At 35.6% G+C, this 25183-nt stretch overlaps 1 protein-coding gene across 2 annotated transcripts in view; it reads right to left on the reverse strand.

Annotated features, from left to right (window-relative positions):
• GABRA2 (gamma-aminobutyric acid type A receptor subunit alpha2) overlaps window positions 1–25183 on the reverse strand; it is a gene marked incomplete at its 5' end in the record, with an annotated part of 119106 nt that overhangs the window by 40937 nt on the left and 52986 nt on the right. For both annotated transcript variants that reach the window (XM_079920078.1, XM_079920077.1), the window contains 4 exons: window positions 1608–1760; window positions 2789–2932; window positions 7646–7728; window positions 9540–9760. In XM_079920078.1, the coding sequence (XP_079776204.1) occupies window positions 1608–1760; window positions 2789–2932; window positions 7646–7728; window positions 9540–9760 (601 nt within the window). The remainder of the gene's footprint in view (window positions 1–1607; window positions 1761–2788; window positions 2933–7645; window positions 7729–9539; window positions 9761–25183) is intronic.

The raw sequence follows: 25183 nt of genomic DNA on the forward strand, positions 1-25183 counted from the left end.
CCAGCGAATTTTTTTTTTCTTTTTCAATATTGTTTTGGCTATTTGGAGCCCCTTGCAATTTCATGTGAATTTGAGGATTGGAATTTCTGCAAAAAAAATAAAAAGCCACTGGATTTTTTACAGGTATTGAATTCAATCTATAGATTGCTTTGGGGATAATTCTATCTTAACAGTATTGTCTTCCTCTCAAAAAACATGAGATATCTTTCCATTTAATTAGGTCTTCTTTAATTTCTTTCAACAAAGTTTTATAGATTTTAGTGGACAAGTCTTTCACCTATGTGGTCAAATTTGTTTCTAGGTATTTTATTATCTTGGATACCATTATAAATGAAATTATTTTTTAAATTTCTTTTCGAATCATTCTTTGCTAGTATTGAGAATAAAATTGAGTTTTTTCCATTGATAATAAGAATAACCAACAGTTATATAGCACATATTAAATGCCAGGCATTGTTCTAAGAGCTTACACATGTCTATGGTCTCAAAACACTATAGTCTATAAGATAAAGGTACACTATCTTAGCATGGCCTACAAGGACTTCCCATTAGGCCTCAAGCTATACTTCTATCTGTATGTATATCAACTGACACTGAAACAGCTCACTGTCACTGAATATACTATGTTCTTTCATCCTTCAATGTCACTGCACACTTTATCCTTTTTTGGCTAGGATTCTTGTCCCATATCATCTGTCTGGGAAACTCCTACTTATCCTTCAAGAATTAGCTCGAATGTTGACTCAGCTACTTAATCAGTCCTTTTAGGGAGGATCCATGCTCCTGTCTTTTTTAATGGTTTATATGTGCCTCTTTTATAATGATTTCATCTTGTGTTGCCATTATCTTTCCTGCTTATTATGATGCCCTCCACTGTACAGAGATAGTTGAATGCACCTTTTAGTTGCACCTTTAGGGCCTGATGCCATATCCAACTTAGTAGATTCTCAATAAAGCTTTCCTAGATGAATGAGTGGACCAAATACGCAAAGGTGATCTACTTTGTCACAAAATGTACTCATCCTAGTTCATATATCCAAAAAGCAGTAACCAAATTCCCCTGCATGGTTTAAATCAAGAAAATTAACTTTGTTATTAAACACACTACTGGTAGCGAATGAGGGAGTCTTTTTCTCCCTCTCTTTCCCTTCCTCCCTTATTCTCTCTCACTTAAAGTATTAAGGTCATTTTTGTTCATCTAAAAACCAAACAAAAAAATGAAATGAAATGAAATGAAATGAAATAAAATAAAATAAAATAAACATAGCTTAGAAATATGGTAATGTTATACTTTACATTAAAACCTCTAAGAATATTCTCCTTATACTAACATGGAAAGAAACGTTGATAAGCAAAATGATTTAACAGAAAGAAGACAATGTAATTCAGAAGATTTGAGAACTTCTTATATTCCTTTTTAAGAGTGTGATACTGACTCTGTATTGTACCTCTCTGAGCCTCAGTTTCCTCATCTATAAGGCAAAACGAATACTCCCTGCTCTGCATACCAGAAACTACTGGGGTGAAGATCAAGAGAGATAATGCTTTTGAAAGAAAGCCATGAAACAAAATGCGCTGCACAGCAAAGTATGTAGTTATTCACTCACCAAACACAGTTCTTGCAGGCACAGATTCTCTATTAAGCCAGAATGACACTTGGGAGAGAATGACAGTCATGATGCAAGGCAGATATGTCTGAATCACAAAATACCCAATTTTTCTTTTCAAGTGGAAATGAGCTGTCATTACGGTATATTCACCTAGAAGAAAAATTTAAGAAGCTTAAGAAACTGTAATAGTCAATAGTTTGAACATTTTGGAAATGGAAGGGATTAGGCAAAGAACAGTCCCTGATTTAAAAAAGGAAAGAATTTGCCCCATATATGACATGGAAAGTATATAACATTAAAATGCCCACTTAGCATAGCAAGAGTATTTAAAAGAAAATTTTCATATGACCAAAAAATTTGAATGGCATGTGTATCGTGTGGAATTTGTTTTTCTCTCTAGGTCATGCTTACTGACCAAGGGATAGAGGATTCATAAATGCTCTGACCATGGATTATCTTACTTGCTCAGGTTCTCATCCCCTTTGGTCCCAACCTCAAGCCTCTGTTTTGACTGTTTCCAGTCCAGTCCTCTCCGGCTCTTTAAAGTATTGATCTCTGGCCACATCTCCAAGATGATCTCCTGGCCCAGATTTTCTACTTTTAATCTTGTCACCAATTCTGAATTTATGTGTTAATGTCTGCTCTAAAATAGTGGAGTCAGTTCTATCTGATACTCATAGCTACCTTCCTTTCTGCTCTCTGGGTTTTTATCTGCCAGATGTGAGATCATTCGTTCATACAGCTGCTTTTTCTTCGAAAGGGCTTTAGCTTTCCCACACAGACCAATAGTAATTATCCATAATCAAGAGTTGAATAGTCATAGCTTATCCAGAATAGGGGGAAAAGAATTAGAAAGTGAGGGGAATTGTAACACTGTGTGAAGGTAAAATTGGCTTCTCTCAAAAGACACACATGTTTTGAATTGGGAGCATAAGTTAGACTACTGTTTTTTAAATTTTAACGCACACCTTGGTATCTCCTTGAAATCTTGTTAAAATGCAGATTCTGACTTAGTAAGGAGTCAGGCCTGAGATTCTGAATTTCTAAAAAGCTCCCAAGCACAGTCTGCTGCTCCTTCTTAGGGCACAAAAGGTTTTAAGCAAACTGACACATTTCCAATGACATTCACCCATTAATCTTCTCAGGAACTAGCTTTTCTTTAGACTCATTTTACTAACCTGTACTGGATTTAATTGTCTCCTTCCCAATTGATTGGCCCAGCAGATCATACTGATTTAACCTAGAGCCATCAGGAGCAACTTGTACAGAATCAGATGCATTGTATGTCCAAATGTAAGTGACCTCCGAGGTTGTATACGCATCTGTAGGAAATCAGGAAAAAAATCTTTTTAAGCATTTTAGTAAGAACTATCAATAACATCCAGCATCAAAGGTCACATATTTCATAGAATTATTGTTTACTATAAAAATTGATATTTTTTAGGGCAAAAAAGTGCCTTTGAAATTTACAACTTCAGTATGAAGGGTGTGAAGCAGACCAAGAGAGACAACCATGACCACAAGAGTATTTTCACTGTAACCACTTTGAGAGATGAAGAGCAAATTTCTCTTTAGAGCCTGCGAAAATCACTGGGCCCTGAGATGGTTAAAACATCCTCCATATTCGCAAGGTAGTAGATGACGGCATTGCAGTAAACAGGTTATGAATGCCCAAGGCCCATTTAACCAGTTAATTTAGAAATAATAATCACTCACGAAAAACTTATGTCCATGTGAGAATAATGATGACGTGTTTATTTTAGGTATTATTTTTGTAGTTTTGTAGGTTTTTCTTCAAAACGTTCACCTAGTTAAGAATTAAGTGACTTGGGCTTCCCTGGTGGCGCAGTGGTTGAGAGTCCGCCTGCCGATGCAGGGGACACGGGTTCGTGCCCCGGTCCGGGAAGATCCCACATGCCGCGGAGCGGCTGGGCCCGTGAGCCATGGCCGCTGAGCCTGCGCGTCTGGAGCCTGTGCTCCGCAAAGGGAGAGGCCACAGCAGTGAGAGGCCCGCGTACCACAACAACAACAAAAAGAATTAAGTGACTTAACTATCATAGTACAATGCATTTCATTAGAAGAATGAGAATTTTGCAGAATATGCAAAATAATTCAGAATGCTATAGTTTCGCAAGTTGAAAACACTTTTTAAAACCTGTTCATTTTAAAATTAATTAATGCACACAGATCTCACTGAACTATACTTGCATAGCATCCTAATTAAGCTATGGATTGGCAGGAGGAGACAAATCACATACAGACCAAGTATAATTTTCTGATTTATTTGTCCAAGGATACAGAACTAAGCAGAAGTGAGATGACTCTAACGCTGGAAGGCAGGCAGCCTATCTTGTCTCAGTACTTCTCTGGCCCTGGCATTTCCCTTGTGCCTGTAGGGGGAACAGCTGACCTCTCCATGCGGGCAGAGTCTTTCCACAGTTGAATAACCAGACAATTCCAGCTGTACTACTGACCTTTCAAAGAACTTCTTCGCACTTTTGCTCAAGGGAATGTTTAGAAATATTAGTTACTCCTGGTCCTTGAGCAAAACTCAGTATCACAGTTACATTTTCAGTTGAGGGAGAGAAAGAACCAGCAATATCTCTGCCTCTAGCTCTCCAGGACACTGGAAAAGCTCATTTACCTGCCATCTAATAGGTTTTTCTAGGTTAATACCATTGTTCCGGGGTGGTTCTGGTACTTACCTTGATCTAAAGTCTGTGATCACAAATCCATTCCCACTTAAGCATTAGTTACAATAAAATGAATGCTGTGTCTTATTCACTGTGTGATCTTTTAATGACATACTACAGCGTTGTCTGGTTTTCAGAATGTTACTAGTAAATGTTAATATCAGTGAAATACATGTATACACCTACATCCACAAATAATTATATTATGTGAAACAATTTTTGAAATAGCATTCTAAAAAAGGATGTATGTATGTATATCATTATACATACTTTATATCATTATATGTATATATATATATGTATTTGTTTTAATAGCAGATCTATTCCTACAGCTTGCATATGAATGAATTCAGTTACCCTAAGGTCTAAATTTTTATTAATTAATTTCAATTAGTTAATCATTGATGATTCTGCTGTTACGTATAAATAAGTAACATTAGTAATGTGTATAACTAGCAATGCATTTGCAGATCATCAAGTGGCCTTCTCTTCAATAAAATTTCAAATGACACGGAATTTAATAAACCAAAAAGACATCACACGCTCCAGTTCATATTAGAAGGCCTCAGAGTACTCAGTAGTTGTGGATCTTAATAAATTATGAGGTTTTATTTTAAGCAATTATAATAATTCTACTTTTGAATTTTGACTTTTACCTATAAACATAAATAAGAGAAGATGAAACTCTACAAACATAGGTGACATTTTAAAGAAACTAGTAAGAGACTAATGGGAGGGACTCTATCTTACTCATATCTATACGTCTTGCACCTGGCACAATGCCTGTCACGAGGAAAATGTTCTCACTTCATTCTTGCTAGATTAATCAATAAACTCATAATATTTTAATTCTGTTATTTACTGTTATGAAAGATGGAAATCTGGATAGAAGCCTAAGAATATGTTAAAGAAAATGACTGATCCTGCCCATGTCTTTTATAAAAAAGCAATTATTTATTTTCATTTTTTAGGCAGGAATGTTTTTTAGATTGGGGGTCTGATGAGAGAAGAGAGAGCAGAAAGTTATGTAATGCAGATTAGAGGCATTTCCTGGCCTACCAACACACATATAAATTTGGAGACCATTGTGATTTTTCAGTGAAGTATAAAAGGAGAGACAGACAAATTTCCTTATAAATTCCATATCTAGATTAGGTTTCCATTAAATAATTTTATTTAATTTTATGCAGTAATCCATTTTGAGTCCTAATCTGCATTAAACATCAAATGCATACTGACCGATTCTTAATATTTGATAACCAAAACGATCCCCAAATCATTTTTATCCAAAAAGAAAATTTATAATTTCTTTTGGGATAATGTCCAGAATACTCTTAGATTTCCATTCAGGAAGTTTTAAATCAAATTAAATAGCAAGGAATTATATAAAGATGTGAGGCAACGGGAATAACGCAAAACGAAACTGAATTCAAAATTTAAATTAGTAGAAAAGATGCTTCTTTTATTTGAGAACAATGATAAAAAGTTCCAGAAATTCTATCATTTGTGGGGACACAAGGGAGTTTTTTAAATAAGTGAGGAGAAAATGACTAGAAGAAAAAGTCATGTCTGCTTCCGCTAAAATTTGTTATGCCAGCATTTTAAGTTTTAGATTGGCTTGTTAGTCTATACACCATGCTCGTGTCCATACTATTAACACTATGTCTCAAGTACCTACTATTGGCAAGGATAAATAAAAGAATATACAACTTTTTTACTCAATGTGTCAGAAAATAAATATGGAGAAAACTAAAAATAATTACTTCAATAGAAAATGCCTAACAGTAAGCTCTGTGTGTTGCCTGCAACACTTCTAGATACAGAAAACCATATTCTCAAATGTACAATATTACACTACTCTGAAGATGCACTCTAAGGGATTTTAAAATTTCATTTAAAATATTTTCAGGTGTATTTATTTCAAATTCAGAATTGAGACATCATACGTCATTTATATTTGGTATCTTAATGGCACTAACTTGTCCACTGAAAAATGCCTTTCCTTCTTAGACCATAACTGCATCTTGAATAAATCCTTTCTTTGGTGTGAAGTCTTTTCAGTTTTCTATTTAATGCCATTTATGCAATGCAAATGAGTTTTTATGTGCTGCATCTGCTGCAGTTTTTCCAGCATCATGTTTACTTTGTATAACAAGATTGACTATCTTAAATAATCTTCGAAAAAGTGCCAGTATTGAAGTGATGGTTTCCGTGAAAAGAAAAAAGGGTTTATTGTTAAACAAAGGGGAGATTCTCAAAGAAAATAGAGAGCTGACACCTTTCGTAAGATTGAACAGAGCAAACAAGATTGAACTCATTCCACAAAACTATGGCCATCAATAAAATTAGAGGGTTTTGCATTCATATTAGCCACCATTCTTCTCTTTTCTTTCACTTGATACAGTCTGTGGGGAGAAGGCATATTATTCAGTCATACATATTTGTATCAGGTGAGAGAACTGCATTTCTATGCAAGAGACTGAAAAGTCAAAACTGCCCAGAATGGACAAAGATGGAGGTGCCAGAAAGAGCAAAGGTTTCTGAAAAGGTCAGGCTATGGAACACACTCACAAAAGAGAGAAGCTGCTTAGCTGTGTCCATGAATTTATCCTGAACCTGCCCTGAATGCCTTGTGGGCCTAGGGAGATGATTTGACCTTCCCTCTTTTCAATTATTCTGGGAGAGCTAATGCTTCTGCTTGACATATAAGATACAACCTCAGTGACCTAAAGAACAGCCAAACGCACAGAGCCTTTTCTGAAATATTTTATGTACACAGAAAGTGCCCACATGTAGCAATCGAGTTACATCATCTCCTTCAAATTTATTTTAGAAAGAAACTTTCCTTCCATTATTAGAGAGTAGAAAGGTAATTAGAGATCCAGCTTTTTTTTTTACCTATTCTCTGTTGCCATTTGCAACAGGTTGATCACTACTTTAACAAATAGAATCTATCCTTAACATTTCATTCTTAGTTGAAAAAAAAGCCATTTATTTAGCATTTTTAATGGGTTAGCACTTGAAAAAGAAGGTAAATGACATAGTCCTGACCTTCAAGGAGCTCCCAGTCTACTTTTTCACATTGATAAAAACACAGGGTGTTCTTTATTAGCAGTAAAGCAAATGACAATTAAACACAATGATTAAGATATGATATTTGAGAGTACAATAGGACTAGCCAATTGATTACTTGAGGGAAATCAGTATGTTTTTTATTTCTGCATCTTATTGGGCAAGTATTAAGCATCCCGTCATATGAGAAGAAAGTATACAATTAAGTTGTGCTGCTGCCTATCCCTGATTTTATTGACCCAAAACATGTACCTTCATCCCCATACTTACAGCTGCCAAATTTCAGAGGACATGAGTGGGCATCCATTGGAAAATCCTCCAAGTGCATTGGACACTCAGCTTGAACTGTAAGCCTAAAAGTCAAAATTCCACTCTTTGTTTACGTAAATTTGCAAGTCAAGATAAATCACTGCTTATTGTGGTCAACAGAATTAATGATGAGGTAGGACCCTCATTAGGGCATCTGATTAGGCTAATTCACATTTAAATATGCTTTTGTTCTTTCCCATTTAGGCGATCCTTCAGAAGACATTTGCACCTACACAATCTGAGCTCAAGTAACAATATTTATTTAAAAATATACTTTAAGCATTTTGTACTATATGGTTAGTTAAGAAGAAGTTATGTACACATTTTTGAAGGTTATTTTCCCATTAACTTCAGCATTAACATTTGAAATCTTGAAGAAAAAAATGAAAAACAAACCTCTGTCATAAAAAGAATGCTATTTTCTCCCAACATTCCATCAATAACCATATAGCAAAATTGATATAGGAATTCAATAATGCCTCAGAGTAGCACCCTTCAAAATTATGTAAATTGTAAATGAATATCATATACTGTATATAGACACATATATATAAATATAGACATAGTTACATATGTAGATATATCTCCTATAAATATCTTGTTGAGACTAGACTATTCAAATTACAGACACAGGTTATGAATGTTAAAGAAATATTTTTTTGTATATACGTGATCACATTAAAGAGTAATCATAGCAAATTTGTTTTAAAGAAAATTATCTACTATTCCATTTCAGACAAAGGTAAATTATATAAAATAGGGAGTAAAGTGAACTTACAGAAGAATCTCTGACAATGAGCAAAACAAATGTAACCAACAATTTAATTATAGCTTATATACTTCCAAGAGAGTATTTAAGTAGAACCCTACACAATATTTTTCCAAACCCCAAATTTCCAATCATTGTCTTAATTCACAGGACTAATTAGCGTGTAAAATCAAGGGGGATACGGCATCAATATTGCAAGATTCAGAGAGAGAAGCAGAAAGAATAGCTAACTTCCATTTTAGGCAATGGTCATTTAGCAATGAGAACTTAAGAGTTTTCTTCTTTAAAGATCAAGACTGTATTATTGTCCCTTCTTAAATAACTTTCACAACTGAAATCCAACACTTAACATTTCATATGAAATAATACATCAAATGCTTCGAATACACATCTGTCTATATACAATGCTGATGAAAGTTATCTATGTTTTAAAGTCTTTATCAAACATTTACCTTTTAGATTATACACCATTTTATTAGATTTGTGATTGTTTTCTTTGTTACATAATATAAGTAACTTATTTTAAAAAGAGTAATTCATGAAAAGAGTTCAAATGGAACAGTGATTAGAGTCAACAACTGTATATTTCTTTTGATAATTTTTTAAGATTGAATCATCTGAACTTGATGTCACATGATATCACTGAGGTTATAAAAGTATTTTTCTCCCTTCATAAGAAGGATTAAAATATTAAATTAAGTGAAACTTGCTTAAAAATCACTTAAAAATTTGATGGGATATTTCATGAGATATTAAAAATAAAATTATGTGCTTGTATAAAGAAAAATTTAAATCATACTATTAAAGTTGTATGTAACTAAAATATAGTATGAAAAGTAAACTGCCAAAAAAAAATCAATTCTTAACAGCTAAGGCAATTTTTAAGCCTTAACACTCTAAGATGAGTGTCAAACTCATAACCTTTATTTTTTAAATATCAAAGCATTTATAAAGTATATTCTGGTTACCTCAATAATCTGTTATGAAAATGTTCAACTTGCTAATACTTGACAGCTAAGTTGGCTGGTTGGTTAATACACAGATTCCTCAGTATTTAATGGCAACATATCAAACCTGAACACATACCTCATTGTGTATAGCAGAGTCCCATCATCCTGGATTCGAAGAAGCTTGTTTGGCATTGTCATATTATGTGCTACTGATTTTTTCCCGTTGTGGAAGAAGGTATCTGGTGTCCAGATTTTGCTGGCCATTAAATTGTTAAGTCGAAGGATGTTCATAGGACCTTTAAATTTTAACCGTTCATCTTTCCATTTTTGTCGAAAGAAAACATCTATTGTATATTCCTGAAATACAAAATAGAATTATTTTGAAAATAATAAATGTTTTAAATACAAAGACACTATAAAATTTTAACAAAAGTAATAATATAAATAATTTAAAAAGAGAGAAAGCTATTTTGAGAAGTGAATTTTGAAAGATCATTCCTTTATCTTATCAATAAATGTTGCCACTTACAATGGGATAAAGCATGTGTATTTGCACAATTAGCTACATATTATTATGAAAAGAAAATAATAAATTTACTTTCTCTGGTGTCTTTCAGTTGAACAAGGTCTTAGGCAAACTGCTTTACTACATTGTATAGTTTAGAACCACTCGGAAAGGGGGCATGCTTTGGCCGGGTCTGGGTGGATTGTCCCAAATCATTCATCTCAAGAATGAGTAAGGAGGCAAGCAGGCAGCCTGATTCTCAGTAGAAAAAAAAGAAGAAAGGAAAAGAAACAACTATTAAATACACACACTGTGGGATCTATATGACATCTCCTGTTGCCAAAGAAACTATAAAAAAAAATCTTATTGCTTTCTTAATCCTAAAAAAATGGTGAGATGTCATACTGTTAACAAGAATGTATTGGGGAAGATGATTTCAATAAAGTTTATTTAATGAAATTGTAATAAAATACTTTGAAAAGGTATTAGAATACTTAAAATATGAATATTTTGCAAACAAACACCCTCAGGTTAAAATGTACTTTTAAATATTCATACAGACCAGCTAGTGATCAATTCCCCTATTATCATCCTCCAATACGTTAAAAGTTGGTTTATTCAATCTCTCTGTCTCTCACCCTCTCTCTCTCTCTTTTCTCGTTCCCCACCTCCCCTCTTTTTTCATTTTCTCTCTGTCTTAGGATAAGAGGATGTATACATTTTAGATGAGATATACAATTCACAATTATGATCGATACTGACAATTTTTCAGTATTAAAAATTTTGGTCAGTGTATGTTTGTGCAGACATTTCCATGATAAATAACTAAAATGTTCATTTATGCACCTGAGATTGGAAATTCAGAAACTGTCCTTTGTGCATAAAGCCATAACCATCACATGTTTGAAAATAAACAACTTAGCAACTGGCAATTTCACTCAACTAAAATTATGTGTTTAAAAAAGGACATTAAAAAGGCCACATACTTATGACAATAACAAATCATTTATACAAACCTTACTCAAGTAAATGAAAGTAAAAGATTCCCAGGGATTGCTCAAAAGTTGAATGGATGAAGATAACAAGAAATGGCCACAGGTAATGACATATGGACAGGAAGTAAAGAGTGGCTCTGGGCTCCTAACCCTTAGAAGAAAATATCATCGTCTAATCCACCCTCACTCTTTGTGGTTTAGTCATTGTTTTTAAGTTCAATTCTATATAAGTGTAACTCAATTTTTAAAAAGAAGCTGGATTAAGAGATGAGTTTTTGCTATCTGACAAATTTTTATGCAAATGTTTCTTCCAACTGTGGTTCTCCCAAATCCAAGCCTGATGTGAACACATTGGACATTTGCTTGTTCAGGCACACTGAATATATTTTACAACTTTCTGTAAAACTTCAAATTCAATTTTTCCATTTCTATAAAATTATGAGATGTTTTATCTGTTTTCAAAAGCTCTTGCTATAGGAGCAAATATTTCAAAAGCTCTTGCTATAGGAGCAAATATTTCATTGTGCATTATTTTACTTAGTCTTCAGAGACATAAGAGAGTGTAAAGAATACTACAAACACTTTGTAACCATCACCAGCAAGAATCACAAATATTATTGAAGCATTCTCTCTCCTGTGTATCCCTCCTCAATCACATTCCCCTACTCTATGAGGAAGTAATCATCTTGAATTTGGTGTTTATCATTCCCATACATGGGCTTATGTATTTACTATATAAATGTATGTGTTCTGTGTCACATTTTTAACATTTCTATAAATGAGATCATACTGTGTATACTTTTCTGACAGATTTTTTTTAGTTACATTGTTGAGATTTATTCATAGCAATATGTGTAGTACTTTGGTTCATTTTCATTGCTACCTAGCATTACCTTGTAAGAACGTTTTACAGTATTCCTCCTTTTTCCATGTTCTTTAATATTTTTTCTATTTCCTTTGTCACTATTGTAAGCAATACTGTTATGAACATTATCAAACAATGCTTTCAGGTGTAAGAGTTACTTTAGACCAGAGGTCGGCAAACTTTTTCCATCAGGGGCCAGTTAGTAAGTGTTCTAGGCTTTGCTGGCCATATGGTCAGTATCACAACTACTCAACTCTTCTATTGTAGTCTGACACAGATAACATTTCAATGAGTCAGAGTGGCTATACTGCAATAAATCTGTGTTTACAAGGAAAGGCGGTCAACAGGATTTTGCCCGTGGATCATGGTATATCCATCACTGCTCTAGAGTAAATGGACAAGTGGGGATACAAAATTTATTATATGTGCAATCAATAACAAGATATTGTCAAAATGAAATTGTAAGAGGTGTATACATTGCAATAAATAACAAGATACTGTCAAATCTTCAAAAATAACAAGATATTGTCAAGTTGAAATCCTAAGGGATGTATACATTTATATCCCCACTAGGTTCTCTACAACTTGGTATAGACAGAATATTTCATTTTAACCACTATGGTTGGCGTGAAATGGTTCACAGTGCTGCCATTTGGCTTTTTCTATTAACTAGTAAAATTTAACACATTTTCATATGTTTATTAAATGCTCTACTTTTTTATGGATTGTTTGCTCATGTCATTTTCTCAGTTTCCTTTTGGGTTGTCCTTTTCTTATTGAGTTATAGAAATTCTTCATATTTTCTATATACAAATATTTTAGAAAAATACAGAACTCACTAAGAATTATAATAAAGATCATAAAGGTATACAAAAGATCATAAATATACCCCTGTATGTTTCTCTTAAACATGTCAAAGTTCTGCTTTTAACATTTAGGTCCTGGAATTACTGTGTATCATATGAGGCACAGATCCAAATTTTTTTTCAAATGGAAAACAACTTTCTGGTACCATTTATTGACTGGCTTATCTTTCCCCACAGCTCAGCAATGGCATTTCTTTCATGTATCTAGTGCTTATATAGGCAGGGATCTGTTTCTGTTTATATTTCAGTCGAAGACATTTTATACTTCCTATTACGGCTTTTTTTTTCTTTATGTGGGAGATATTGTGAAGTATGTTTTTATGATTCCAAATATATCGGTTTCTTTTACTTGTATTTTTGTCACTGATGTTTAATTTTACTGCTTTATGATAAGAGATTATGCTCTGAAGATAGCAATAATTTTCAATGTACTTAAAATAGCTTAAGAAAAATTTTTGTTGAACCTGACCATTTCCATCTTTTAATGGTAAGGCAATTCAGTCCATTTGCATTTAATGTGATTACTAATATATTGGATATGTCCCCAGGCTATATTGTTTTTAGCAGTGACAAAATGATGAGGATAGATGGGATAACTTATTTAGATGTTTCATGATTAACTGATTAAAATAAATAAGAACTCTAGAAAATTATGGAAGAGGAATCATAAAAGAACACAGATACATGCACACATACACAATGAGTAGAGGGAGAGAAAAGTATCAAACTAAGAGAAAAGAAATTTTAAAAGTATATAGAGATTAACAGTGTCAAATAGTGGTGAAAGATCTTGAACGCTTAGTGGAAAAAAAGAGTTCAGAAACCAAAATGCAATGGGTTGAGGAGTGAACAGAGCATACAAGTGGGAAAAAGTAAAGTATAAGGTACTCTTTGCCACTCCTGATTTTGTAAAAGCCATTAAGGGAAATCAGAGTTTAACCAGTAAAATCTAGAGACTAACTTATACCATTTAGCTATTGCCGTGTTAAAAGACACCTAAAATGCAGTAGTTTAAAATAGCAACCATTTATTATTAGCTCATAAGACTGAAGGTCAGCTGATCTCACCTGGGCTCAGTTGATCTCAGCTGTTCTTGTTCATGCATCTGTGGGTTAGGCGGCCATTGGCTGACCTGAGCTGTTATTGTGTAGAGACACTGGGGCAACTCAGCTCTGCTCCAAGTGTCTCTCATCCTACTCCAGGGACCACTGGTCTACCCTGCGCTTACATTTCTCATGATGATGGCAGAAGTACAAAAGAACAACCCCCAATGCACAAGCCCATTTCAAGCCATTGCTTGTGTGATGTCTGTTAACAACCCATTGGCCGGAGAAAGTCACATAACTGAGTTGAGTGACAAATACTTTAGCAGGTCACCTCACTCTCAGTGGGAGGGCATTACGAAGTTAATGAAAAAACATGTTGATATTGAAAGGGGTGAAGAATGGGTGCCAGCACTGCAGCCTATCACACTAGCCCTCTGTGAGAGAAAAATAAAAGATTTTTGTGAATGAAATGAGATGTTTGAGAACATCTGAAACTTCATCATGTGACGCCAATGAAAGTTACATGGGTCTAATATCGGGGGGCAGGTTGGTTATAAGTTAGTAAGTATAACTGTAATCAACTGTATTGTACCTCAATTAAGTGTGGGCCCGTGAGCAGAAGCAAGATTATCAGCTTAGAGCAGTAGCTTACAAAGTGGGGTATGTACATCCATTTGGGTGTAGGAAGAAAATATTAGAATCTTTATGTTTATATAGAATTCTTATCTAAATATAAGAAGTAAATTAAGCTTTACTAATAATATATGGAATGATATGGGCACTCTCACTATGTCCATAAGTAGTAGATGATGGTCATGCATGAAAGGCATGCTATGGGAAGAGAAGAAGGCACAACAGGGAATGGTCAAGTGATGCTGAATTCATTTGCATTCAGTGTACTGTGATTTGTACTCAGGTGAATTTTCAAGTTATAATAACTAGTTTTGATTAAACTAACTAGTGAAAATAGCCAATTGGCTTAAAAATTATTGCTAAATGACACCATGGATCGAAGAAAACACTAATAATTACACAAGCACAAGTGAACAATAAGAAAAGGGGATATCACTTCTATGCCTAATATGAGTTCTTCATTAGCCACATAAAGAATGATGAACTAATAAACTCTACAAAGAAATATGCAAAAGCAAATTCATAATTTTCAATAAGGCTCCTTAAAATACGGGTTTATACCCACTACATTTAATGATGAGCTTCATCTGAAGCACGTGTTGTGCCATGAAATACTGGTTAATGATAGCATAAGGACTATAAATAGTAAGTTGTTTTGAAAGTAAGTTGTAAATAGTAAGTTGTTTTGAAAACCAAATATCCAGAACATGAAGATGAACAGCTAAACTTGGTAGATGGGTGTTTTAAAAATTGGCATGATGGTTCAGTAATCCGTAGCCAATGATGCACTTCTTAAATTTACATATCTTTTTCATCCATGGCAATTATTAAGACAAGTATTAAAATAATATAAATTTAGAATCAGACTTTTTTTTTTTTTTTTTTGCGGTACGCGGGCCTCTCACTGTTGTGGCCTCTCCCGTTGCAGAGCACAGGCTCCGGACATGCAGGCTCAGCGGCCATGGCTCATGGGCCCAGCCGCTCCACGGTAGAATCAGACTTTTGATTGCTATATTATAAAATATTAAAGAAACATATTTATAAATAATAAAGCACAATTTAAACATATTAAATGCTAAAATATTCTCAGGAATAGAAATCTTAAGTATGAGTAAAACTAAATCTATTTTAATAATGACACAATAATTATTCCTGAAAATAATATGTATTTTAACTTTATCTCATTCCAATTTCTGCTTTTGTGCTTCTCAGAATACCTCAATATATTAGTACAAAAGCATATAGATACAGATATATAGATACATAAACAAATAAATAAACAAATAAATAAACAAACAAATAAATACAGCTGATTCACTAGTTTTTATGGTTTTGCTTTCAAGATTAAAATAACAGGGAAAGGAGACATTTCAATCAAATAATATTCATGTTATATCCGCTAAGTTACTACAGGATTTCCAGACAGATTATTTGCATGTGATTCTTTTAAATGCATATATAACACACATTCTCAGTACTTGAAAAGAATATTTTTGAAAGGTTTCTTAAAATAAAACTCAAGTCTGTCATGAGTATATACTAATATAGTAATTATTTGATTTGTGTATTACAAGAAAATTGCCAGAAAGTACAAAACAATGCAACTTCTTCATACAAATAAGACCTAGTCCCTTGAACCAAGGTTCTAAAAGAAATAATACCAAGATCAACTACAAAATCGCTCAGAGAATACACAAACAACTAAGGAGCACAATTAGAAAGAAACAAAAAAAATTCATAAGGACCTATCAGCATGCAGCTATCCTCTGGCCTGTGTATAGGACGCATGAGGCTGTTAACTGAGACTGAAAAGTTGAAGAATCCGTACACTTCAAGATTTGAAAAACTCTTTATGGGAAATTTAATCCAACTTCTTCTTATAGATGGGATTATAGATAAATGTAGTGACTGCCCTGTTTCCAAGCTTGTAAGGGGCAGAACCCAGACAAGGATGTGATTTCCAGCCTAATGTCTTTACTACCACTAAGTGTTATTTCCATGAAATGTATTGCTAACAGGGAAATCACTCTCTATTGCACAGTTTATTGAATAAACATGATTTCAAGGACACATTAATTTAGTGAAGACAGCATATTTTTTAGTGCCTGGCTACGTTAATTATAAGTCAGTGCTTGTAGCCAATTTCTGAAGAATTAGATCTACTCACTAAAACATAACCAAATTGCAGGACGGCTCTTGGAGTGATTTCTCATTTACTTTGATTTACTGAGTGTATTTTTTTTAATTTTTAATTTAATTTAATTTAATTTTGACTGTGCCATGCGGCCTGTGGGATCTTAGTTCCCCGACCAGGGATTGAACCAGAGCCCTCAGCAGTGAAAGCACAGAGCCCTCACCACTGGACTGCCAGGGAATTCCCTCCTGAGTGTATTTTAAAGTACCAGAATTTATTTCATTATACCCTTTTGCTATTAAAGGTTAGTCTCCTCTGAGTAAGTTCCTATCAGTGTGTTTCTTCAATAACGAAGAAAAATGTGGTTTATGAAGCATGTATGTAGCAACTGAAGAAATAACACCCTGAGACTATACAAGAATGGGTAAGATCTAACACTTTCAGTTGGTACTCAAAGGGGTGTGAACCAGGAATTTAGCCCAGTATTAGCATTGCAAAAATTGCAAAAAATGAAAAGCTTAAGAACAGATCAGCAAAAAAAAAAAAAAAAAAAAAAAAACCAACAAAAAACAGATCAGCAGTGTCAGTAAACCCAATTAGTGCAGTTCATAAAATTTTATTATGCAAAGACGCTCACACAAACAGACTGCAGACCACCACATCTACTGCATGTTCCTGACTATTGTGCAGGCGAGATGCCTGGGCTTTCTCTTTGGAACTAGATGCCTGGCAGGTTTACAAACAAATTAGAAACTGATACTAAAGGTTCAGATTCTAACAGTAAATTATTAAAATATATCTAATCAAAATACTTAAGATGATTAATAGAATATGTTAATTGCAATTCACTTTGATACAATTTATTATTTAAAATTCATAATAACCTTATTAAATATACAGAACTATTCCCATTTCACATATTCATTTAAAAAAAGAGGGCTTCCCTGGTGGCGCAGTGGTTGCGGGTCCGCCTGCCGATGCAGGGGATACGGGTTCGTGCCCCGGTGTGGGAAGATCCCACATGCCGCGAAGCAGCTGGGCCCGTGAGCCATGGCCGCTGAGCCTGTGCGTCTGGAGCCTGTGCTCCACAGCGGGAGAGGCCGCAGCAGTGAGAGGCCCGCGTACCGCAAAAAAAAATAAGAGAGAAAGCCAAAATTTGAACTCAAACCTTATGTTTCCCAACATCATGTTCTTTCACTGTACCATATGTAAAAACAATCCTTGGAGGTGGGACATTAAAGGGAAATTTCCTTCTTTATAGACTAAAAAATAGACACTAGTCATGTATTATGGAAAGTTGCAGGCTGAGACTGAAGTTTTGGAATCTCTGTCAAAGTCTTCTTTCCACATTTAAAACTGACTCAAACACAAGATTGAAGGATAACAGCAATAATAATAAGTTGAGTAATGTGAAATAGATGTTAAGTGCATTCAATCTTAAGTCAGATAGAATAGGGTACTGGACCTTTAGCAGGTCACTTAATCTCTCTTTATTTCAGCTGACATATCTGTAAAATGGTGATAATTATACAACTTACTTCCTTAAGGATGAAGTGGTATAATACATGTAAAGTTCTTAGAAACAATTTGGACATCAAAGAAGGTAGCCTGGTATGAATCATCCTCAAAGTGTCCTTCTCCCCCCATTTCCCATACTCAAGAAGGTGGCCTGGCAAGAGAGGGACACCCAGAAGCAAAAGGGCACAAAGTAAAGTGCCAGGGGCAGGAGCTAAGTAGGATGCCACAAGAGGTCCATGAAAGAATAAGCCAGCTGTGCGTCTGGTGTTTTGGATAATAAAGAGGTCTTTGAGAAGAAATCACAAGTGTGCCCCATGAGAGGTCCTGTATTTATCTACCGGCCATTCAAATGTCATTGATTGCCAGGAGAGAACCACCAACAGAATAAGCTAAGTAAAAAGGAATTTCCCCCCCTTTTTATAATCTCCCTTTTTCTTGCTTCAACTCTGGAAGACCCAGAAAGAGGAGAAGAAGCGTAGATCATGGCCTCTCACCAACTGTGCACCCCTTACCTGTGACCACAGCTAAGAAAAGGAGAGAAGCTCTAAATGGCATACGAGATTGAAGTTAAAGTTGGACTGTACTGGGCTCTTTGATGTGTGAAAGTGAACAGAAAGCTACAAGATGCACCCCAGATATTGCCATGATATGGCAAAAGAAGATCCAAAGAGTGAAGTGCTGCTGAGTTTGATCAGTTGAGTTTCTAAAGCCTTGGAATGAAGCCCAAATGCTTTCTCACAGCCTCCAAAGCCCTGCAATGACCCCTCCCTCCCTTACTTCTCTAGTCTCATGCTTAGCAATTCTCCATGTATGTTGCCTATAGCAATAGTGATACTGCAGGGCCTCTGACGTGTCATGCTTCACCTTACTACCCAAACTCATTGATCTCCCTTGCAGTCTCTCTTCCCTGTCAACCCCTACATTTGGCAACTTTTACTCCACATTGAGAACAAGTACAAAGACCACCTTCTTCAATGTATCAACAGTATCTATCTGCCCAGAACATAGGAAAGAAGCAATAATTAGTCCATGAATAAACAAATGAGAGGAGCCACTGGAAATTAAATAGAGTAACAAGGATTCTGGGCCATAACAGCTCAAATGGTGCACAAGGAGAAAGGCATCAGCAGAGGCAGACGGTAGAAAAGCTCTCAGATATCTTATCTCAGTCCCCTGCATGCAATACCCTAATCCTTAAATTCACAAGTGTGAAGTGTGTATGTTTATGTGTGTGTGCATCTGTGTAACTATATTAAACTAATCACAGTAGGCTTTTATATGATATTTACTTTTTAAAATATATTGACACATATTAAAAAGTCAGGCTATAATAAGATCTATGGTAACAGAAATCTATGTTTTAAGTTTTATTTGGAGATGGCTTTATGGTGTTTTGGGGCATTTGGCTACAATGATCTGATCTGATTCATGATCTGATTCTAAGTTATTTTCTAGCTTCATCTGATTCATGATCTGATTCTAAGTTATTTTCTAGCTTCATCTCCCCCAAAACCTCTAAGAGTATTCTGGGCTGCAGTCACACTGAACTTTTACATTTTACTAAATTCAACAAGCTCTTTCACTTTGTGCTAAAACACTTTTCCCATTACATAGCCAGCCAGTCCTTGTTTGTCCTCCACTATCTTCTTTTCCTAGAAACCTTCTCAGATATAGATATCCTCTACCCACATCTCCTCTGCCACCATATTAATCCATAAATACTTCAATAAAAACATGACCACACTGTTTTAAAGTGGATTTTTTTTTTTATCTTAGCTGTTCCCCACTACACTGTGAACAACATGAGGGCAGCAACTGGGTTATACTTAAGTATTTCAGCTCCTAACACTGTGACAGACAGAGTATGTACTTAGCAAATCTGGTTGAAAAGAACAAACACAACGCATGCCTTCTAGTAGCTCAGACGGCAGTAAAGAAGAAAAACACGTTCAGATTTTTATAATCTAGCGTGCAAAGTCATAAAAACATGTGGTGGAGCACAGGTACAAGAAGGACTGACTCTACTTGGAGTAGCCTAGAAAAACATCAGGGAAGATGAAATGGAGCTTGGCTTTGAATAAATGAAAGCTCTCCAGTTGGCCAAGGAGGAGGGTAGGCATAACAAGAACAGGCAAAAACATCTGCAAGGCCAGAGAGTTGTTAAAGATGATGGCAGGTTCCCAGAACAGTGAGAAGTTCAACGCAATCTTTAAAAATAAAAGCCTGTCTGATAGTTATAATGCCTTGCAGCTACTGCCCCCCGCCTTGCCTTCTCTCCCCGACCACGCTGCTTAAAAATGTTGCCTCCACTCTTTCTCCATTTCCTCACCTCCCACATGCCTCAGCCCACTGCAATCTGGTTGCTTTTACCACGATCAACAAATATCTCCTTGTTCTAATCTAATGACACATTTAAATCCTTTTCTTGGCTTTACCATAATATATGACACCGTTGTTTTCTCCCTACTTTTGTAATGCTCTCCTGCGTTGGCACTAAAACCACAGTCTCCTGGTGTTGTAGTTAACTCTCGGGAAAATGCTCATCATGGGACCTGAGACCTCCTGTGTCTGACAATAATCTACACGTAATGGTATCTCCTGGAGAATGTATGGGAGTAACACCGGTGGTTGGTTTCTATTATTCCTCCTCAAGACATACAAGTTCTGCATAGTTTTCCCCAAAAGACGGTCCCACCCTTGTAACCTGGGGAAAGAACTTGCAACTTCTGCAATTTTTATTTTAAAAAATCACTTCATGTTCAGAAATCCTAGCTGTTTTTTATTTAGTTTTTACAAAAGAATGGAGGAGTGGTAAGGAATGCCCTCCCCTGAGGCAGCCAAGTGAGCTATGACTAGATATATGTAATTCCTACAAGCCTCCCTCCTGCAGAAAGGTAATGGATCGAGTCAAACTAGTTCAACTACCTTTATCTGCACTCTTTTATGGAACTATTACCCCACTCCCTGGGTGAGATTTCACTGTGGGCAAAACCTATGGGTTCATCCCATTACTAAATGAATCATACTTCCTTCAGGATACAGAATCCTACCTGGACAGAGGGCCATAAATTATACAGACACCTGACTACTGAACATTGTTGCATCTGATAAGGAGGGAAAAGCAGCGATCTCTGATGTTTGTTCTTAAGGATCAGAGCACAGTCTAGTCAGAGAAGGGAATGCACCTCCATTTGGACAGACATCCATGGTTGCTCCTTCTCAGATTCCTCTGCAATCTTTTTTATCCTCTTCTAGTCTAGAGCTTCTGTCAGGGTATGATTACCATCTCATCCTAATCTCTTTCCTTGCACAAGTTCATGTATGCCTTCAACTACCATCAGATGGCTCCCAAGCCATCTGCACTCTAAGTTCTCTTGAGCTCCAGGTCTATTCCTGCTACCTAGACATCTCCAATTAAATCTCTCACAAAGACCCCCAACTCAATACATCCAAAATGTAAATACTCATCCCCTAGACACCAAAACAAAAGCAAACAAAACTTTTCTTCCTGTGTTCCATATCCCAGTGAATGGTACCACCATCCACCCAATGCCCCCAAGCCTTCATCCTATACATCTCCTTCAACCTCTACTTCCAACAGATCACAAAGACTTATCATTTCTGTCACATCTCTTAAATCTTTTCAGTTCTTTCTTTCAGGGTAGTAGTCCCTCTACCCTGACCCAGTCTACAATCATTTCTTAGCTGGCATATATCAGCTTTCAAACAATTTTTTCCTTTCCTTGTCCTCTAATACAAATTATTGGATTGCAGAAAATCTGACTCTTCACATTCCTTCTGTATTACCCCGGTCCTCCACCTATCCTATGATGGTTTTTGGCTGCCCTCAGCATAAAGTCAAATACCTCAACCCTGTTAAAAGGCAGACTGTCATGCCCCACAACAAGCAATTATGATTCCACAGATCGTAGAAGGAACCTAGAAAACCACTTTTTAAATAAATACTCCAACTGATCCCAACACAAGTGTCTATCATTCTCATTTTGAGGAACATTATTAAAAATTCTAGGAGGGTGCTGAAAAATATTGGTTGAATATTAGCTAAGTCTAATTCCTATCCTTCCAAAATATCAATAACTGTCCAGTAATCAACTTCTACATTCTGACTTGAAAGTGAGGAAACATTAACAGATGGCAACTTCTGATAAGTGTTGACAGCTTAAACCCAGTGTTAATTTTCGGCCAAATATCAAGATCTAATAATTCTCTAAAGCTCTCTATGATGTTAACTACTGAACTACATAATATCCCAATAGCTTCTGGGGTTTCTAAGAGTTAATGCACTCTGTGTTTTCATAAGATAGACAAGTACTAACTAAGGGGATTGATATGATCAATAAACCAAGGTCACCACTTACCTGGCTGCCTGTTTCTTAATAGCCTAATGGTAAACTCTAGATCAGAAATCTTGAGATGACTTCAAAGTGTTCATCATTCAAGATCTAACCCTAACACTTAGCAGTGCAAGAGGTAACCATTTGGGCTGAGTTCTTAGTCTAGGTTTCAGTGCAATAGTTGGTGGCTATACCACTTATATCTGAAGAATATGCTCACACAGTGAAAATGCTTACCAGAATGGGAAAAGACCCCCTATATAGACCAAATAAAAAAGTAAAAACTACACACAGAAGAGCTATAAATTGCTTAAATGTGCAGTCAGCTACTACCAACTTTGTCAATTAGCTGCTAGTACATCCCCAAGTTTACCTTCTTACTCATGAATTTTTTTAAATCTTGAAATTAAAAAAAAAACTGTACTTAATTGCTTAAAAAAATTTTTTTAAAAACTGTACTTAATTTGGCTGTAATTACAATCTTTAATTATAATTTAGATCTGCAACTTTCTTTGGACAATTTCACTAGATAATGATTCTGAGACAGCAGTGTGTGTGTGTGTGTGTGTGTGTGTGTGTGTGTGTGTTTGCTCTTTTGCTTCTTAATTCTTTTTGCTAGGCTGCTTTTTCCTCTCAGGCTAATGTCATAGCAAATCTACATCAGTGACCTGCACAGGAGGACTTAGGAGTTTAAGTCTTGCTACTGAGTATGCACACTGCATAGAAATAAGGGTATTAGCTAAGCTACCAAAAGTGAAATTAAATTTATTCTTTACTGTTTTCCCATTAACGAATTTCTTCTGTAAGACATGAATTAGATATCTTCATATCCACTTTTATGTATAGGTAATAATAATGTGGGTATCTTGTACCTCTGCGTCATACTAAATTTCTTTCTCTTTCGAGTCGCACATATAAGTTTCATTTCTTGACCTGGCCATCCATACTAACATATATCAAACTCGTCCTCATTATTTGTTTTGCTTTCCAACAAAAGTAATATCAAGATTGGAAATCACTCCATGTGAGCACCGTGAGGTCCAAGTCATTTCTCTTCACAAAATGTATACATGTTTTTAAATTGAGCTCTGTCTTCCCTGATATATTTATAATATGAGTAAGTGTGTGTGTTTGTGTGTGTCTGTGTTACATGTGTAAATGAATTACTCAGCTTTCATTTTCTCCTCTAGATTTGGACACGTATCAAACAGCAGCTGTTGCATGGTCAAACTACCTCTTGACTCTCCCTCAAAATCCTCCTCATATCACACATTATTATGTACACCTATTATTAGTGAATTGCCTCTCAGCTCCAAGTCCACCCTCCTTTCCCCTTCTTTGTGACACAGGAGAAGGGCTCTGTAAACAGTGCTCCTTCACCAGTTCACACAATATTAGGCTTTGCCATTAGAAGGTGCCGGAGGGATACTGCCATGTCATAGCAAGAGAAGAGGGCTTTTCTTTCTGGTTCTCTTCCTGGTTCAGGCGCACTGTCATTCTCTGACACAGCTTCAAAGAACTGCCGAGCTGTTAGTTGTCAGCCAGCAGGCAGGCTATTCCTCTGACCAGCTTCAGCATGTACCCTCATATGTTTCTTCACCAGCAGGAGGTGCATACTCCTCTAACCACAAAGTCCTCTCCAGTGAGCTTTAAGTCTTGGCCTTAGGGGAAGGACTCCTTTATGAGTCCTGAGTTCCTTCCTTGTTCATGATGCTTCACCCCAGAAGCAGATGCTGCCCTCTGCATCTGCTAAATCTATATTGCTTAGAGTCTTCTTTTACATTTTTATTTAACCATCTTGTACTAATCTATAATTCATTCTATGAGATTTTCCCTGTTCTGATTACTGTTATGGATCCTTTCCTCTAACTGGGCTCTGATGATAGAGTAAGTAACCCAGTTAGTGGTCTTGCAACTAATTAGACTCCCCCCAACCCAACTATTGGTAAGACTGAGTAAACAAGGTGCATAAAGATGGAAACAAAGTAGAAAATTTGACATGACCAAAGACAATTATATAGGACTATGTTAGGCTAGGTGATTCAAAGAAAATGTGTATTAGGAAAAAACGTCTAGGGCCTTCAAGCGTCTCAAGAGCCTAAGAGATGTTAAATATGTATTTCATTTTAGGGAATTTCTCAGTATACAAGTGCATGTGCTCACATACATACACACACATAATCCAAAATACATAAAGAAAACTAAAAAAATAGAAATAAGTGATTTTTTAATATTTAAATGTTGTCAAACACAATTCTACTCAAGTTAATTCAACCTATATGGCTTGGAATATGAGTGCATTTTCATATTTAATATAATGTCTGGTAGTGTCCCCCAAAATAAGAAAGCCTAACTTGAGCTTGTTAAAATTTCTTTAAATTCTTGGGCTAAAGTCACTGAAGACACCAACATTCTGAATTCAGTTCACAGATGAGTTTAAATTTGCTCTATTGCCAATGACTATACGCCTAACATGAGCTCCCACCTTTTTATTTTTATATATTTATTTTTGCATATAGCTTATTAATATTTATTTCAAATTTATTTCAAAATGACAGCAGCAGACAGGACACACAACTGCTAGACACATTATTACCTGATCATGACTGCTTCACTCAGACACGGTCCTGTCCCAGTTCTGGGACTTGTTGTCCTTAACCTTGAGTGTTCAGCTTCACACATCAGCATTCCCTGCTCTGGGCTGCAACTTGACATCCGTGGATTCCTTATGCTAAGCTTTAATTCTTGCAGGAGAATTATAATGCTTTTTCCCATTTTCTTATTTGATTTTTCCCAGAATTTAGGATTTGTAAAAATATATAAATTTCCCATCAAATGCCTGGAAGAAATTCCTACATGGAAA

The sequence above is a fragment of the Stenella coeruleoalba genome (genome assembly GCF_951394435.1).
Source record: "Stenella coeruleoalba genome assembly, chromosome: 4".
Classification (NCBI taxonomy): Eukaryota; Metazoa; Chordata; class Mammalia; order Artiodactyla; family Delphinidae; genus Stenella; species Stenella coeruleoalba.